Source organism: Mangifera indica, chromosome 3 (genome assembly GCF_011075055.1).
Source record: "Mangifera indica cultivar Alphonso chromosome 3, CATAS_Mindica_2.1, whole genome shotgun sequence".
NCBI lineage: Eukaryota > Viridiplantae > Streptophyta > Magnoliopsida > Sapindales > Anacardiaceae > Mangifera > Mangifera indica.
The window spans coordinates 5,099,000-5,118,931 of NC_058139.1; the positions used below are offsets into that span (position 1 = coordinate 5,099,000).

Sequence of the window (19,932 nt, forward strand, 5' to 3'; positions counted from 1 at the left end):
CCACGGCTCAAAATTTCTTCTTGTTTTTTTCCCAATTGTTGTGTACTTTTTTTTATTATTTTTCATTTATTTTTTCTACTTTTTTGAATTTATGTTTCAAAATTTTCAGAAAATTTTTTAATTTTTATTTCTAAATTTTCTATTACATAGCTTTACGCTCTCCATTTTTAAAGGTTCTTTTAATTTTATTTTTCAGATTATTTGACTTTTTTTCTTCCTCAGTTTTTTTCGAAATTATTTTAAAGATATTTTAATTATTTCATGTGTAGATAATCTCTCATGTATTGATACTCTAGTCCAACCATACTAAATTTAGTGAATACAATTTTAAAAGGCTAAAGGACTTATTCTTACCCAAAGTTTATTCTTTTTTTCAAGTTGTGCATTATCTTTCAAATATCTATATATATATATATATATATATATGTTATGGTACATTAAATAAGTTAGTCAAAACAAGTTGGTTAGTGAAGAGACTAAAAGCTATGCGATGGGCTTCGTTTGAAATAACCAAATAGGCCCAATTTCAACGCATAACAAGCAATGTATGATTTTTTTATTGTTTTTAATATTATACTTGGAATGATTGTTTGTTTTTCTGTTCATAAGGTTCCATCTGTTCTTCATTTTGCTGATTTTATTTCTTTTTTTTTTTTTGTTTACGTTTCTGTTTGGTTATTTTTATTTTCCTTTTCTTTTATTAATTATTTTGATATTTGCATGTTTTGTAGTGATTACGGTGATGGCGGACGAAAATCAGAATGACGTGACAGAGTACTAATGTGTATGTTGGTGATTGATCTGTCGCTGAGTTACCAATTTTCATATTTTCCTTGTCAAAGTTATCTGCTGGAAGGCCATTATGATTTGAAATTGCTTAGCTTATTATTGACCGAGAGAAGGTTTTGTGGTGGTTTTCTTATGTTTTTGTTATTTTTATATCCTCAATTGAGTGGCCTAACGGTAAGAATTTCTTACATTGTCAGATTGTCATATTAATGACAGAATTTTGTTAGTTGGTCGGGGGAGCTGTGCCCTGTTTCAGGTGAAATTAATCTGGAATACAGCACGTGTTAACATCATGTTACTCTGGAATTTATATTATCAGATGCTACTGAAAAGTGGATCTAACTTTTATGATTTCATTATGTGGCTCCGGACAGTCAGTTGCTCCGATCAAAGCTGGTTTTGTTGCCTGTGTCGGCCGCAGGAATGCTGCGACCTGAGTTTGTTAGCCTCGCTTCCTCCTGGTATTTTAAGAATTTACCGTTACACGTCCTTGCTATTTCTGTTTTGGGTTGAGGTTAATAATTAAATTTATTTTTTTTTCCACCCTCCTAACTTGGAGAGCTACAATCATGTACTTGGATGAAATTTTTGCCTTCGAAAATTTCATTGCTGGAGCCTTAAGAGGCATAAGAACCTCTTTTAAAGAGTCATTTTGATAAAAACAAAGTCTTCAAATATGAAATAGGAAAGCACAGCATAAAGTTTCAGGCATTTGTGTCATTCACAAAGCACATAAGCTGCCGTGAGATGAGATTATTATTATTATTCCAACACTGCCTCCAGTGAATTCAAATAAATAAGACTATTAGTAACACAATCACGAGTAGAGCTGGCATATTTCTTGTGCTTGAGCTGGCTTTATATTTAGCTGTACTGAAAGCTGCCATGCCAAAGCATATGATAAACTTTCAAATGTTTTCTCTTTCAATTAAACTAAAAAAGAAAGATATATATAAAAGAAAAGAATACCTTCAGAGTTTTTGCACCCATTAGTAATGTTGGCATGTATGAGATCCACAGTGGCTCCATTCTCAAACACGAAGTCATTCTTGACCCAATGAATGCAGTTGAGAACAACTTTGATGTGGTCTCCACAACCATCTGCCTTACAGTAGCCTTGTAACTCACTTTGGGATACATTAACAATCCCTGTCATATTCAATTTGTTCTTCTCTGAGCACACTTCTGCATACTGTCCTGTATACTGTATCAAGAAGAAGAAACAATCGAATTTCAGAGATGATAAAAAAAATGGACAAAAATGAAGAAGTTAAATACTTTACATTTAGCATGCACTTATAGGCATTTAACCACTTCTGGTAGGGTGCTAAATTGACATTTTTAAGGGGCGACGGGAAACCTGAAAATAACCATAAAATTCTGTTAGCAAATTGGCTGATTAATTCAAGAAGAAGAGAGAAAGAGAAACACCATCGTCATCTTTAGCATAGCTATTCAGGAGAAGAAGACTCCCCATAAACACCCAAATAAGACATTGCCTGTTAATCTCCATCCTTCTGTTGTTAAATTCAAGCTTAATTGGTGAAAGTTAAAGAGGAAATATTTGGATTTAAATACCTAAACTAAAATGCTTCAAATTTGAGCTTAGATGGGTTTAAGAATATGCTGAGAATATATGAAGCATTTTTTTTATTTTGTTGAAAGAAACAATATTACTAAAAACAATCTAGTTTTGTACTAATATGTCGGAAATTATGAGGTGTAGCACTTGTTTCCATCTCCAAATCATATTATATATATATATATATATATATATATATATATATATATATATATATATATATATATATATAATAACGTTATTTTTGGTCAAGCCGATGAAAAGTTGTGTCACATTGCATTTGTTCTCAGGACAAAAGATTAATTCACCACTGAACCCAAGATTTTGTATCAGAATTACTTTTCATTAACATCAATCAATTATAAAAAAAGGTAGAAGGGTGTGTAGCCTTAAAGGGACCATGTGACATAAGACAATTTTGTAATTTCAAATTGAAAGATCACATATATTTTGGGTTTTTGAAACATAACGGCTGAAACTTTGCCAATAAACTAAACCTGGGCGGGGAATAAGTCTTTTCCCTTATAAATTCTCAAACTAGGCGCTTGATGCTCCGTAGAAATTAGCCCATGACTTGAAGAGACATGTGGCAGAACTTGGGCTCTCAACTTGCTAAAATGGGTCCACAAGCTTCGTAAAAGTTGTTAAGAAAATCAACCCAAGATTTGGGGGGATTGGCCCGAAATTCGCAAAATTGTTGTTGAGAGGACGCTCAGCCCATCACTTAAATTTCCATGTCAAAAACACTCGTGATTTTTGGATTTTACCCATTTAAAATTGCTCAATTTTGGAATTTAGTAACTTTATGGAACATGTTATTGTTATCATTTTCTACTAAAACATAATATGTTGATTCAAATCAAGACAAAATAAGACACACTTATTTTTATATATTAGAAGAAGATTTTGATTAGATATATCAAGACAATAAAAGACGTGAATGGCCTGCAATAAATAGCATAATAAAGGGTTTGCATGACTTACAGAGTCGACTTTGCTGGCTAAGTGAGGAACAGATGGCATGATAAGAGGCCTCCACACCTTTTTGACATTTGCAGCCGTGTTTTGTCCTGTCATTACTTTGTATCCCTTCGGCTGATAACACTTGGTTTGAAAAAAAACATTATAATTAAAGGCCTAAGTATTATTATCCATTAAAATTTTAGCCTAATTTTAAAAACATATTTACAATATTTCAAAATTCCAATTAAAATCTATAGAACTACATACCCTTAATTACGGGTTAATAATTAATAACCCTATTTTGTGAAGGTGTACAAAAAAAAAAATTAATTACCTTAGGACTAAATATTATATTTAAATCATTTAATTACATATAATTTTGCCTTATTCCTAATATTCTAATAAGAACCTTCAAATTTTATTAACCTCAATTGTCATTTTGGTTTTGAAGATTGTTACTAAAAAGAAATTGTAAAGAGCTGGTGTTAACAAGGACTGAAATGATTTTTTCTTATTCTACTGAACCTAATGGATACTTTTACCAAATTTTTAGACGAATATGTTATTAGCCCCTAGGAAGTGTCTACACTTGGCTTGATCTTTTCCATTGGCTTGACCTTGAAGATTATTTATTTAAAAGCTTTTTCAAATAAACATATAAATAGAGTTTAATAAAATATTGTTAAAAGTCGTTCGACTTTGTGGAATTCCATGTGAAGATTCATATTAAAAAGCTCCTCTTCCCAGACCTCATCTCTCTTGAGTCACTCTGAACAAAACTCCACAGCTTCTCCTCTTCAATTTCTCTCTGCCTGTCTTCAATACTTTGGCGTGGGATCTGAAGCTCAACCGACTCTTTTATCTGTAAGTTTTTCAGTTTCCATTAACTTGGATCTGTTTCAATCTTTTTCTTTTTTAGTCAACTCTTTTCATTTTCTTTTCAGTTTTTTTCCATAAAATTCATGCCAATATCATAGCCTTGATTAGTTCATTTTACTGGAATTCATTTATTGTTTATAGGAAATAGAAAAATAAATTAAATGAATAACTAAAAGTGAAATGAATTCTGAGTCTACGTCTAGTTAGAACGAGAGAGAGACGCGTGGATATAGCCGGACGTCTCGTTTGGACAGTTGTTTTGTCTGTGCTCGTGTTCCCACGACGCGTAATCTTAGGTGATGCCACCTTCACTCGGTTTGCTCGTTTCGGCCTACATTCCCACCCCAATGGCTTCCTCAATATTAATTTTATTAAATAACAATAAAGTTGTAACATAGTTCATTTGGAGATTATATGGTTGAGATTGAATTTGAAATACGATATTCATACGCTAACCTATTGGTGTTTGAAATGGCGTTGTCGTTGATCCTTATGACGAGAACTGTAGGTATATTATTTGAACCAATAAAAGGTCATAATATGTGCAGCTTGAGTTGTTTAGATGAAATTTTTAAATGATTATATTTGATTGTTTAATGTTGTAGGTGACAAGGATTAGTATCAGCTTTCTGTTTTCACCAACTAATGGCTACACCTTTGGTAAGAAAGTGAATCTTCTTCATTCAAACAGTGCTTATATTAAGTTGAGAATTCAAAACAGCTATATATATCATTGGGATGTAATATTCGGTGTGTTCATCATTAGATATTAGTTGAACAAAATGAACTTCTTAAGTTTCCCATGCATAATATGAATAATTTTTATTTATTATGGATTTGGATGTGGCATACATCTTTATATACACACACACACTGTTTTCTTTTCCAGATTCACTCAAATAAAAATATGAAGAGGATGAAATCAAGAAAGTCACATTCATGGTGGTGGGATAGTCACATCAGTCCCAAAAATTCAAAGTGGCTTGCGGAAAATCTTGAGGGTAAGCGAATGAGGATGCAGTTTCCAGTGTTTTGTCAGAAATTGAGTCAATGTTAATGAACAATAAGGTGTTCTTGAGTGGGTTGCAAGCTTTGTTGAAATAAAATATCATTCATGAATTGAGTTGGGATTATGTAACTTATTTTTCTTGCCTGATATAACCTTATCATCCCCTAATATGGATAACTGTGGCGTTATTATAACTTGTTCAAAACCTTTTGTCAAGATTTTTTTCCCCACATTCTATTAGTGGCAGTGTTAAAATGGTGGTGTTGTGTACTCTTAATTACTTTCCTGTTAACCTCTTTGTTTCATGTTTTTGACATTCCCTAATTCCAACACCCAGCTGTTTGTAGAATTTCCAAACTTTTCACTGATATTATTGGAGGACTTAAGTGTTCTTATCATCTGAATGATCAAAATGTCAAACAAGAAACTGACAAAAAGATCCCTGGATACAGAGATGGACCAGCGCGTGAAAAGGATGTTGAAACTGATTGAAGAGGATGGAGATTCATTTGCAAAGAAAGCTGAGATATACTACCAAAAGAGGCCAGAATTAATATCTCATGTTGAAGAGTTCTACCGAATGTACAGGTCTTTGGCTGAGCGCTATGATCATGTGACTGGAGAATTGAAGAAAAATATTCCGTCAGACCTCCAATCCCAGGGCTCAGCCATTTCTGACATTAGCACTGAGTTGCCCTCTCCATGTCCCTCTCCCGAACCAAAGGCAAGCCGTCATAAATCTGGCCCCCGAGCTGCTGGTTTTGATGTCTTCCTTGGCTCTTCTGGAAGCAGCTCTGATCTTTACCATAAAGAAGGAGATGACTCGTACTCATTATTAGATTCTGAGTCAGAATCTGATGATTCTTCAGTGAACAACTACTCTAGTTTATTTGGGAATTGTGGTGATCAAGGGCTCCAATCAAAAGTCATTGAATTGGAGATTGAACTTCGTGAAGTTAAAGAAAAACTCTGGTTGCAACAGGAAGCAAATGCTGATGGATCAGTAAGGGATCCTGAAATTGCTAAGTCTGAAGACCTTCTTGCTAAAATAGCAGAATATGAGGAAGAGCTGAAACATGCTAATGAGAAGATAAAGTTTTCTGGAGAAGAAATTTCTAGGTTGAAGATTGAGCTTGAAAAATACCAATTATCGGAAATCTCCAGCCATTTGCATGCTGAATCTGGTTCATTAGCAGAGACAAGTATTAATACACAGGGCTCTGAGAAAAGTCAACTATCAAGACTTAAAGCAGCAGAAACATTAGATCCAGATACCAAGATTCAGGCACTTTTGGAAGAGCTAAGAACTTCAAAAGAGAAACTTCAGGGTTCAGAAAAAGAAATTGCTGCTTTAAAACATGAACTTGATACCATCAGGTCTGAAAAAATCCAGAATTTGCAGAAGCAACTTGAATTGTCTCAGAAAGATATCACAACATGGAAAACTAAGCTGAACTCAGAGAAAAGAGAAGTATCCAAGCTGCGAGAAAGAATTGCAAGGTTGAAAACTAGTTTATGAGACCGTGATCACGAGATCAGAGATTTGAAAATAGCAGTATCTGATGCTGAAGAAAACATTTTCCCTGAAAAGGCACATATTAAGGCTGAAATATCAGGTTTGTTAGACGAAAAGGCTTGCTTGCAGGAGCAGCTAAGAGAATGGGAATCACGCGGCAGGTGCTTAGACAACGAGATCAGAAAGATAAAGGCTGAGAAAACTGAGATGGAGCAAAGGCTTTGCGATGAAACTAGGGAGTTAAAGTCAGAAATTGCAGTGAGGGAGGATTGTATAGAAGTGTTGAATGAACAGATTGATGCATTAAAGTCAGAGAGAGATGAACTTAATTCAGAAATGAATACACTAAAAGTTGATATGGGTTGTAAAGATGATGAGATTAGTAAAATGGCAAAGCATTTGGAGGGATTACATATGGAACATGTAAAGCTAAATGCAGGGTTGGAAGAAGGTCGTAAGGTTGAAAGGGAGTTGAGAGAAAGAGGTAAAGAAATGGAGAAGGAGATAGAGAGACAAAGAGTCGTGATAATGGAAGGAGCAGAAGAGAAAAGAGAAGCAATAAGGCAGCTGTGTTTCTCACTAGAGCATTACAGAAATGATAATCTTAGTCTTCGAAAAGCATTCGTTGGAAGCAAGAGAGTTGCAGTTTTAGGCTTTTAGCATGAACTTGTAATAGGTAATTGGTTTGCTTGTTTTATCTCGATTTCTTTTGATGTTTGGATAACTGAAATAATTATTGAATATATTTTTGAAAATTCTTATTTTTATGAAAATCTGATTTAATAAATTGATTAAAATATTTTTAAAGTTAGTTTTTGACTTCAGTCCTGACGTTATAAAATTGGAATGTGAAAAAAAGGTCTTTTTCTAATTTGTAACTTTACAAAAAGTTTTTTTTTTTTCATGTTTTACAAAAATATATTTCAGATATTAAAATTGCTGTGGTCTCTTATAATTTATTAAAATACATAAAAAAAATTTAAATTGATTAAAAATATTTTCAAATTTTGTTTTTGACCTCAGTCCTATCTGTATAAAATGGGAACGTGGGGGGTGGGGGAGGGGGAAAGTCGTGTTTTCTTAATTTGTCTTTAAATTTTGAAGCTGAAAATGGTTTTTTTGAATATATTTAGATGCTAATGGTATGATTTTTCTCTTTTTTGTACTTGTCTGCTCAGGAAAGAAACTCTTCAAGAGACGAGGCTATGCCAAATGCTTTTCAATTAGGTTGAAGAAACTAATCTTGTTGACGCCAAAATTCGCACCAAATTGGGATTGACTGTCTTCCCCTCTTTGGAGCACGATGATCCCCCCGTTTTACCCTTGAATTGTTTACTCATCCGTTTGCAACGTTGATTTTGTGTCTTGTGTAAAAGCTCTTGGGAAACTACTCAATTAAACACGGGGTAGAGGTTAATTTCGGGAGCGGGCAGCTTCAATTCGGAGTGCGCATTGTGAGCCTTTTCCATATGGACATTGAATATATTTAGCCTTCATGCATATTAGCCTCCCTTAGATGGTGTGGGGTTTGAGATAGTTGTAAATTTCACGTCAACGAAGTGTCGGATCATTGTTCGCTATGTTGAAGCATTCTATTTCATTTGGAGATGTTAAAATAAAACTGATTAAATAATAATTGAGTTTTTAAATTATTAAAATATATCTTAGATGGTAAATTTTAAAAGTAAGATTATGATTGTTTACATATTTAAATTAAAAGTATCGTAATAATATATTAGAGCATTGTATCAACAATTGGGTCAAACTATTGAATTATGAGATGTTATAATACCTTATTTTCTTTAGTTTCTCTATTTATTACCAAAGGTTATCATTTTTGCTAGTGATATAGGTTTACTTAGATAAAATTATATTAACTTAGTTGAGAACCAAATTAAAAGTGCAAAATTCATTAAAGGGATAGAACAATTTTTTACATGGGATCAACGTCAACAAAATCAAATCAACTAGATAATAAACTCACTTTTAATTGCAAGTTAAACTTTATCACAAGTTCACTGGCTAATTTTTAAAACTCTCCTAAAATAGTAGTAAGATATGATATACATCAAGCATCTCACTTGATTTTCATGTCTGATTCAGTAGTTCAAACTTTTTTGAACTTTTAAGTTTGAAATCCCTTTAATCTTGGTCTTGAATTCCCTTTCAACACTAATCTTAAATTGTATCACACAATCTATTCAATCAAGCAACCTCAAGAATAATAACTAGAATAACTAAGGGAAAAAAAAAAAAAAACTATGTTGCAAAAACAACAAGGAGAATAAACCTACCTAAACTTTAAAATCCTTGTTTAAATACGTATATTCAAATTAAAATAAAATGAGAAAGACTAGTTTAAATAACTAATAAAAGTTAAACAGTTGATGACACTTGCAAAGAATTACAATAGTATACGTTGAGATCAAATAACTACTTCGACGATAGACAAAATAAATTGTACAATTAAATGAATATTGTAGTTGAGATGTTTGTACACAATGCAACCCTATGCACAAAATTGTTCATTGTTTGCTAAAACACTTAACACTAAATTTGCAAATTATATAATATTGGGAATTAGTTTATCTTTTAGGGAATTCAGGAGCTATAAAGACTCTCTGGTTGGCAAATTAAGTCGCACCAGTGTCTCCGTAAACCAATTTTAGCACTAGAATACTCTGTTTTTCTTTCAGGGGCACAAATGTTCCAATGCTACCGCCTTTCCTAGGATTATCTAAATTTAGAGCAAACTCAAATCCATCCAAGTAAGTCGAAATACAAAGAATTGAGTCCACTTTGGAACCTCTAATAAATTAATTTCTTGCCAACGAAAGATGTTAGCATAATTTCCACAAGATGTTGGTTAGGTACCACTCCATTTCGAGTTTGTCACATGCTTTGTTGGATAGGAGCCCCAACCTTGGTATTCCAATCTTGAGGATGTCAATATAGTGGACCAAACTAACAAATTCAACTTATATTTTATTGGATTATTGAATTGTTGGTATCTTATAAATTATATGAATGTGCATTACTAGTCTGAATCCAAAGTTCTTGACATGCAATTGAGAAATGAATTTGAATGAAGACAGATAAAACTTATTTCAAATCTTCATTCAACATTCGAAGTTCACAGTAGATTTACACTGTTACATCCCAAATATAGCATAATAAGCCCATTTCATCTGGATCCCACATTCAGAAACCATAAAGTAACATCACGCAATAAAAAATAAAAATAAAAATATGAAATTAATTAGAAAGTCCTAGGCCTGGCCACAATAGTTGAGTGTTTCAAAATGTGCAGGCTGAACTGTCCACCCTTTTCTGTGGTATCAAGCTTAGACTGTCCTGGTGGAGGCAGCAGCTCAAAATTTTGCACCAAACGCCCAATTGTAATACCAAGAATTGGCAATGCAAGAATAATCCCAGGGCAGCTTCTTCTGCCAACTCCAAAGGGAAGATAACGAAAGTCATTTCCATTTGCCTCAACTTTAGATTCCTCTTCCAGGAACCTCTCTGGCCTGAATTCTTCTGGGTTCTTCCAATGTGCGGGGTTGTTTGCAAGCCACCAAGCATTCACAAGGATTTTACTTTCGGCAGGAATATCATAGCCTCCGAGATTAGCATCGTGAAGATTCATGTGTGGCACAAGCAGTGGAATTGCCATCCTCAGCCTCAGAGTCTCCTTTATAACAGCTTGAAGGAAAGGCAGCTTGTAGGTGTCAGGTTCTGTGATTTGAACACCACGGCCAAGAACAGTGTCGAGTTCGTGCCTGAGCCTTGTTTGGATTTCAGGATGGTTAACCAGCTCCGCAATTCCCCACTCAATCGACCATAGAGTTGTCTCGATTGCTGTCAATATAATTTTTATATAATTAGTAATATAAAAAATAACATGATTAAAAGAATTTTCTACAGGACTCTACAAATGGTAAGCGAAGTTGGTCAACCACCGAGGCATATGGTGCACGTGTCAACCATTAAATTAGGTCATACCTAAATGAACCAATATTGAAAATTTACGCAAGGCAATTTATGCACGTTGCTTGTATTTTGAGCAACCACAACAACGGTGGAGAGCTAAGGTTGTTTTATTTTATTTTATTTTATTTATTTATGAGGATGGATAAAAAATCGGTGGTTGGATTGGATGTGGACGGCTAGAAATTGAGGTAGGTGCGACTAAGGGCACGCTCCTCAGGTGACGCCAACTCACCTTTCTCCCACCTAAACAATGGCTTCTTCAAATCATTAACTTCCAATATATTAATTATAGAAAAAAAATTCCTCCACTAAAACCATATTTGTGGGCATTAATAATTATCACTATTATTGTACTAACCGTCACATATTTGAAAAGTCTAGTTTCAACGTATTAGCGGGGGGACCGCAAAATGACCCTTTCTCCTTTCCTTGACAATGAAGCTAAACTAATAAAATATTATCATAATCCACATCTCTACACAGTGTTACAATTATTAATAATTGGGCAATTAGAGCTAATTAATCATGGATTAATAGACTATCCGCTGCAAAGCTAGAAATACACGTCTTTTGAGTTTTGGCCTTTCCGTTATCCCATTATTGAGTTGAGTGGAATTAATTTTTTAATTTAAAAAAAATTAAATCAAAAAATAAATTATTTAAAAAATTGATTTAGATACCCATACAAAAATAATGAAAACTGGTTTTTGAATTTAATTATCCATTTGTTTATTTTTTAAAATTAATTAACTGAATTCAATTGATTTTAAATCAAAAATTCAATTCAATTTAAAAATTTATCAAACCGATTTGATTATCCTATTTTAAATACCCCCTACTTTTCTTCAGCAAATTGACAACAAGATTTTCAATGAGTAGTAAAACCCCTTCAAGAGGTAGATCCGGGGCCTCAAGAATTTGATATAACGATTAATTAATTTGAATAGGAAAGCGATCTAGTTGATTTTAGTAGATGGATAGGTACGATTAGAATGACGAGAGCATCTTTGGAATCATAATTACGAAAATACCCTTGACATGGAAGAACCGGAGAAAATAAATGCTGGTTGGTGCGAAGATAATTGTAACCTAACTTTAGAAGAGAAGTAAATAAGTTACCCGCAACGTTGATATTCTCTACTATGTAAAGAACATTATCCTCGTTAATCTCGCCCTTTTGCTGGGCGTCCAAAATGTGGTCAATGGCACATTTCAGCCCTTCATTGGTCATGCTCTGGGTGCTTGCAAGTTTCCTGTTATCATAACATAAATTTTATTTAATAAATTAACAAATTTGCTGGTGTAATTTGTGCATGTAATTAAATTAAAATAAGCAAGAAAAAACAAAAAAAAAAACTTACTTCCTCTCCTCGACAAAATAGTCCTTGAATAATTGCAACCTTCTTTCTTTAACTTCCTTGCAGATCTTCAAATAACCTTTCAAGAATGGCCTCAAAATAGGAATGAAATCGCCATAGTTATAGTCAAAGCTCTGAGCTAACCTACTTCTCTCACCATTCAATTCCTTTAATTTCTTAAATAAAGGATCCTCCTCACTCTCAAACCTTCTATCAAACATAATCCTGTACATGTTATTGTACATCATAAGTTGCAATCTCTTTCTCAAAACTATTCCAGTTGTTGCGGCCGCCGGATTCTTCTTCGTATCCTCAACAACTCTTGCAGCCTCCTCTTCCCAGCCATATCTGTATTGTTGAACAACTTTGTTTGTGAAAAAGGGCACCGTCATGATCCTTCTCATCTTTCTCCAATGTTCTCCATAAACAGTAAAGACCATATCTTGGCCCTTCCCAGTGAAAATATCAAACACAACATTTCTAGTTCTTGAGCCAAACTCAACACCCTGAGTATGCAACACCTCTTTGGCCAAGTCTGGTGATGAAACAACCACAAGATTGCGTTGCCCCATACGAAGCAAAAGTATTTCGCCGAATTTCTTGGCTAAGTCGGTCAAGTTTCTGTGGTTCAAGTCATCACCAACCTGAAGCCAGTTACCAAAAAGGGGAACTGGGATGGGACCAGGAGGGAGTTTAAAGCGTTTGCCGCGAAGTTTGGAGATGGTGATGGCGAGAACAATGGCAACAAAGAGAGCTAAGAGGGTCTTCTCCAAGAGGAGGAGATCCATGGTGAATGTGGTGGAAGTGTGACGATGAAGATGCTGATGAATGTTGAGAGGAGAGTTGATGGATTCGGGTGTGGTTGCCTTGGGTTTTATAATATAATGAAGCAAGGTTGGTTGGAGTGGTTTGATGGCAACGCGTTAGGTGAAGCGTGTGGTCATGCGTTTGGGAGTGGTTGAAGTTGAGATGGCGTTAAATTTAACGGCAGCTGTGGACTGGGAGTAGGTGAGGAGGTTGGTGGCAAGACAATAAAAATATATATAATATGTAATTGTCAAAATTGGTAACCCGTTTATGTTTGTAATTGTAATTTTAGAGGGTTTAAAATTTGAATAACCTACGGTCAAGCTCTCTGTATGGCCACGACTTGAAATAAAGTTCTAATTTTTGCAAAATCATATTTCAAGTCTGCAGGACTTTCACTTGGTGATGGCATGTGTCCAACGTAATATTGATTCGATAACATCAAGAAAATAAAATTTTGGGTTTATAATGTCAAAACAAAATAGGCAACCTCAAAGAGACAGAAAGGAGAGTTACTCCGAGAGGAGTAGGAGAAATCAGCTTATAAGCATTTGAAGGTTAAAGCCTTCTCTTAAAATCAAACGAAATTCTCTCTTTAGTTAGACATGCAAGATTCGTCCAAAATACTTAACATAAAAGTGTGGTCCAATCAATAATTAACGTCTCCCATCGATGAAGCCAAAAAAATCCTTATCATTAAATAAATGAACTAAATTCTAAAATCACAAATATTCTCATTACTATTTTTATTTAAAATAAAAATATTTTCATATTTAATTAAAATAATAAAAAATATAAACTTATATAATTACTATTTTTACTTATACTCATTTAATTTTCATAACAAACATAATTTTGTATTCAATTAAAATTACAAATTGTCCAACCTCCATCATCACCTTTGTCATGTGAAGAAAGATGGATCTTATCTCCATAGATGATGTATATCCTTAAATGTTAAGTTAACTCTCATATTGGACGCAAATAGAAATACATTTCCATATCAATTTGTTTTCATCGTTGAGGTAGGATATGCACTATAGGGGAAACTAGGATTAGGCAACATCAATGTCCCCACATTAAGATTTATCAAGTCCTTGAGTCTCTAAACATTAGGACTTAAATGGCTATCAAGTTGTTTTATTGTCAATTGTAGTATATATGTATATCATTGTTTTTGTGTATATATAAATCAATAAGATCAAATTTACATACATCATGGGAGAGACATACCCACTCCAAATATGTGGGTGATGGACGTAAGATTAAAAATTTATTATCAAATATATTAATCTCTCTGTAACTTTAAAAAAACAAATCTATTTAATTTTTTTTTTAATTGTAAGAGTTTTGTTACTTGAACTCTCTATAAATGGAAATGCATCCTAATAAAACATCATATAAGTTAATTATCAAGTTACCTTTGAGCATTTTCACTTTTTGTATTTTTTATTTTGACCATAAAATTAAAAAAAAAAATTGAAATAAATAGTCGCTAACAATTTGGTCATAATTACACCAACCAAGTAACAATACAATGATTTAAGTGGAATTGAATTGGTTGGAATCACACCAAAAAAACAAGTGGAATCTCATCATGCCTCACCAACTACGTGCAATTATAGAATCACACTTTACAGACTTTTTTTTTTTTCATAAAGGAAATTTTTAATTAAGGTTTAGAAACTCTAAAATAACTTTTATACCCTTGTGTTGTTAACTTTTTTTAATACAACTGCAATTCATTCAGATAAGAGCTTGGAATAAAAACATTCCATTTCATGAAACCTAATTGGGGAAAATGTAATTTACACTTCAATTTATTAGTACTTACGAAATTATTTTGACCACGTGATAAATTATAAAGTAGTCTCTATTATACAATATGATATTCTAATATGCGCTCCACCGAATTTGTTCGCTAATTCAATTTTTTTTTTTCAAATATATCTATGATGCACATACTCATGGAATATATATATATATACACACACATGCATATGTACATACATACATACATATATTCTTCATAGATATCTTTCGAAAAAAAATCCCTTTGAAAAAACTCATTCAAGCAATCATAACGGATAATTATTCATAAAAGTAACAATTAAAGAATATTTTATATTCATTTTAAAACAACAAAAAAAGATAAACATTTTAGCTCGAGATAACGAGAAGACTTTTGCTTAACAACGAATCCTCTTAGAATATCTTACAATAATTTGCTTATTGTCTTATGTAATAACAAAAATAAAATTATTTTCAACTTTTTTTATAGGATATTTTTGCTGTTGTAAATGTTTACTTTTAATTCAATCAAAATATAAATAAATCTATTGAATTACGTTGAATTGAGAATTCTCCTTAATATGCTAATTTGATTGTAACTTTTTTTAATTGAGTCTTATAAATATGAAAGACCACTTAAAAGAATGAAACATACACATAATCACTAAAGTATAAATTTATATATAAACAAAGTAAGACACTCAATTCATTGTACTTATCAATCCTTCGTATGACATGCATTGTAAATATAAGATAATAATTATACTGCAAACAAAGACATTTTGATCTTTAAATCGAACCACATTCAATTTTTTTGTATCATTTACTTATTTTTTTATCTCATTCGTATTTCATTGTAATAGACACTTAAATTTGATTAAATTCTTATCTATGTCATCATAATTTTATTTGTGTAAGATTTCAAATTGTGTACTTCGATAGTGTGCATTGTGTGATAATTTGTTAAAGAGTTTTTTACCTACACACTTTTAATGAACTATAAATAAGATTTGAATTTAATAAAATAAATCCCTTAGGCATAGCCATGAATGCTTTGGCACTCTTGGACTAGGAAAGTTGCACCTTCCTTAAAACTTAATGAAATTTAATAAAACCTATATACTTCTTATTATTTAAAAAAATATATTTTTTAAACGCTGAATATATTATTTTTGAAAAAGACAAAAAAATACTTATTTTTACGCTTATAGTAAAATTCGCTTTACTAGTAATAAATAGAAATGTGTCAAGCCTCTCAATATAATTTTTTTTTTTAAATATTCATAATCCTTATGTAAGTGGTTTTTGATATTCATAAAAGATTTGTTATTTTTTAAATGTTTTATGATACTTTTAATGAGTTTTTTTTTCAGAATTAAAAAAATTATTTAATATTGTTTGAAAAATTCAATAGACTTAAAAAAATTATGTATCAGTCGGCACGAATAAATTAATCTTCTTAATAATTTAATTTATTGTCGCATAAAGATATTATCAGACAGAGTTAGGAAAAAGTCAATGATTCATTGATTATTCGTCACAATTCATATTTATTAATTATTATTAGGATCGTAATAAACCAAATTGTACTTGGTCTCTTCAGCATTTGCCTGCTCACTTATCATTTTCGGAAGGCCGTAAGACTTGTTCCCATGCAGGCATGGTTCAAACTCAAAGTCTTATCTTTTAATTTTTTTTAAATTTAAATATTAACTTATAAACAATTTTTCTCTACTCACTTATTATTTTTGGAAGGCCATAAGACTTGTTCTCATGCAGGTACAGTTAAAACTTAAAGCTTTATCCTTTAATTTTTTAAAATTTAAATATTAATTTATAAATAATTTTTTAATTAAAATTTTTAATTAGATTTAGAGTAAAATTATTATTTAATAAAAAATTAAAAAATAAACATTTATCACAATTTCTCTCTTCAATTTAAAAATTTTATGATTTTTCTTCCAAAATTTTCTTCAAAGTTTGAAAAATGGGTATTTTTCTTAGATTTTTTCTTCTTCCACAACAATTTTTTTTCGATCATCAATTGCCCTTCCTTCTTCTTCTCCCTCGACGGGTCATCTCTTTTTATCCTTCCTTAGAGACAAAAATTATCATCACTATTTTAAATAAAGACAAAAATCTTCATCTGAGACAAAAACATTTGTTTTATCTCAAACAAAAACGAAAAGTCTTCATCTTCAATGAAGATCATTCATCTTCATATTTGACAAAAACAAAATGAGAGCAAAAAGAGTTAACTAGTGAAGGAGAAGAAAGAGAGAAGATCGATCGATGACCTAAAAGAATAAGTCTCAGAAAGAGAAAAAATCAAAGAAAAATTATGAGATTTTAAATTTTTAAGAAAAATTTGAGAGAAAATTATGATATTTTAAAATTAAGAAAAAAAACTATAAAAATTTAATTTTTTATTAAATAATAATACTATTTTTAATTTTAATTAAAATATTTTATAAAAAATTATTTATAAATAAATATTTAAATTTTTAAAAATTAGTCACAACACCTTTTCAGTGGGAACAAGTCTTGTGGCCTTCATCGTATTTTAATAGCAAAAGGTCAATTCGTAGACGGTAGACGCCTTCATTATAAATTTGCAGCCCGGAGCAACCGTTGAATTTGACGGCGTTATTAAAAGGTTTTGATTACGTCAGCTGAGGCCGAGTATCAATCAGTATACATCCATCTACCACCACTCTCCATCTTTCTCGCGGCCCCAATCAAATAATAATAATATAAAACCTATAAAAAATGAATTAATGTGACAGGTAAATTTATTATACAAAATTGGTATATAAATTTAGGTGAGATAGGTTGGATAATTTGTAAAAAATTTTAATAAACAAAGACAATTAATATGGTAATACAAGATTAATGTTATATTTTTTAAAATTTAATATACATAATTTGTATATACAAGTAAGTAACACTTGTATACACATAATTTATAACGTAGTATACTGGTATTATTTATAGTAAAATTTGATATAAATTAATCATATACCAATGCAAAATTTTACAGATTTTGTGCAATTATTATATTTCTGGTTTGGTGTTTTGAGGAAGACATGTATAATTTATTTATTATATAGTTGGTGTTTTTTTTTAAATAATTTAAACAATCCGTTCATTATCTTACGCATTGCAATATATTGTGGTTGTCACATGTCAGCCTTGAATTAATTATTGCGTTATGAAATGCTTATTTAATAAGCCGAGACCGTCGAGTGTTGAACATAAGATATGAACGAGACTGCTTCAAAATGCCTACCAACCCCCGAACAAAGTGATTACCTAAACATTTTTGTGGCCCGGTCAAACAAAAAGAAAATTTCAGAAGATGTTGGAGAGAATTCTGCATATACTTCACCCAAATTTCATATAAATGTTAGGAAGAAATATGTATATACTTTATCTGGATAGATAGTTCAAGTGATAAAAATAGAGGTATTTATCTAAAAAAGTATGAGTTTGAAATTTATTAATAATATATTAAAATCAATTTTTTTATTTATTTGAAGTAATTGTTATAATAAAATTTAAAATTTCACTATGATTGGTTTAAATCTAAAATGAGGTTCTAACTTAAATAAAATTTTTTTATTGAAAAATATGTATAAACTTTTATTGAAAAACATTTTATAAAAAAATTATTCTCACACATAATCTGAAACAAAATTATTATTATATTCCTATTTTTATCTATTCTCTCGCAATAAAAATATTTTATAGTTTTTACTTTTAACAAATACTCTTCTTACTAAGGTATTAATTATTTATTTTGAAACTTATAATTTATTTTTCCTAATTTTAAGGATGTCCATGAAAAATCTTCACCTACCGCCTAACTCTAACAAAAGCCTATATATATATATATATGTATGTAATTTTGTTAAGTATACTACTTCACCTTCTATTTCAATGCCTAAACCATGCCTCTTTTGGTTGTCCACATTAAACCACGTCACTTCGATGTCATATTTTTCTTTATAACATCACTACTTTATAATATGTGTTATTATTTGTTTCTGACACATCAATTTTAAGGTCTTAGTATAGTTTTTTAAATCTTAATTCAAAAAAAAAAAAAAAGATAATTACACCTAAAGGGATTAGACCAACGTTTTTTAAATTAAAGAGATTCAATTTTATTTTTTTTATTGAATAGATTAAATTTTAATATTTTCTTATAAAAAAAAATTAAACTTTTGAATTTTTTTATTGAGAAACCAAAATTTTAATATTTCCTATTAAAAGTATTATACAAACATAGTTAGGAATTAGTTTTTGTTTTATTTTTTAAAAGCAATACGATAAGTTTGCTATTTTCAATTAAAAATAATGAAAGTTTGGTTTTCTTTAAAAGGAAAATATGAAAGTTTGACTTTTTAATAGAAAAATTTGAAAGTTAAAAAGTTTGATTATTTTAATAAAAAAATTGTGATAGATTAATAACTTTTGGTGTTATTACCCCTTAAGAAAAGTTATTTAGCAAATTAACTTTAATAAATATTCTCCTCATTAGAAACTTTTGGGTCCAAAGGGTTTTATAAATAACATTATGAATTGTTTGGTTGATAAAAGAGCATTGTTATATGTAATTCGTTTAAAACTCTTAAGTTGAAAATTAGTTTCTTCTTCAATTCTAAAAGCTTAATGATCAACTCTTTAAGGATTATATGAATGTAATTAAAAGTCAAATTTAAATATCAAAATATCCTCGTCACCTTTAATATAAAATCTAATGTTTTATAGTAGAATTGACAGGGAATCGGATTGAGCCTTGGTCTAGATCGCATATAATATGATTTGTTATTATAATGGGTCAAAAAATTAAATGGGTTTAAAACTACTCTTTGTCATTTTGCAACCCAAAGACCAATGACCTTCTTCCGTTTTTTTTTTAATTAAATATTTCCCATATAAATCTTTTATCTCATATTTTTTATTACCTTATACACTCTAAACTTTCTTCAACTCTTTCTCTCTCACACAACTTTGTTTCCATTTATTTTTATAATTTTGTTAATTATTTTCCATTCAATATAAATGGATCCTAGTTCACAAGAGTTTAATTTTTTTTTCATTCAATACAAATGAATCCACTTCAATTTTTTTCATTCTTTTTAATATTTTTTTAATTATTATATTTGTTTCATTCATATCAAAATAAATCCAAAATCAAATGAGTTTAATCATTTTGAGATGGTGTGCAATACGAATTTAGAAA

General features: G+C 30.9%; 2 protein-coding genes across 2 annotated transcripts; one reads left to right on the forward strand and one right to left on the reverse strand.

The window, feature by feature from the left end:
- Positions 1-3,991: 3,991 nt before the first annotated feature.
- Positions 3,992-8,374, forward strand: LOC123212134 (protein NETWORKED 4B). Its single transcript, XM_044631193.1, is given in 5 exon segments — positions 3,992-4,198; positions 4,819-4,873; positions 5,103-5,214; positions 5,675-7,414; positions 7,917-8,374. Coding segments are annotated over 3 exon segments (1,851 nt in total). The 5' UTR covers positions 3,992-4,198; positions 4,819-4,858; the 3' UTR covers positions 7,399-7,414; positions 7,917-8,374.
- Positions 8,375-9,824: 1,450 nt separating this feature from the next.
- On the reverse strand, positions 9,825-12,949 carry LOC123211848 (trans-cinnamate 4-monooxygenase). Its single transcript, XM_044630776.1, has 3 exons — positions 12,090-12,949; positions 11,848-11,981; positions 9,825-10,596 (listed from the first exon to the last, which is right to left on the reverse strand). Exons 1-3 carry the CDS (start codon positions 12,872-12,874, stop codon positions 9,998-10,000), a joined length of 1,518 nt encoding a protein of 505 aa, XP_044486711.1. The 5' UTR covers positions 12,875-12,949; the 3' UTR covers positions 9,825-9,997.
- Between the last annotated feature and the right edge of the window lie 6,983 nt (positions 12,950-19,932).

What these genes read in the sequence shown, in the direction of transcription:
- LOC123211848 (XM_044630776.1), bottom strand. Translation starts at nt 12,874, where the DNA reads ATGGATCTCCTCCTCTTGGAGAAGACCCTCTTAGCTCTCTTTGTTGCC. An exon ending in TATTTTGTCGAGGAGAGGAA is followed by an intron (nt 11,982 to 12,089) that starts GTAAGTTTTTTT and finishes TTATGATAACAG; the next exon opens with GAAACTTGCAAGCACCCAGA. An exon ending in AGAGAATATCAACGTTGCGG is followed by an intron (nt 10,597 to 11,847) that starts GTAACTTATTTA and finishes TTATATTGACAG; the next exon opens with CAATCGAGACAACTCTATGG.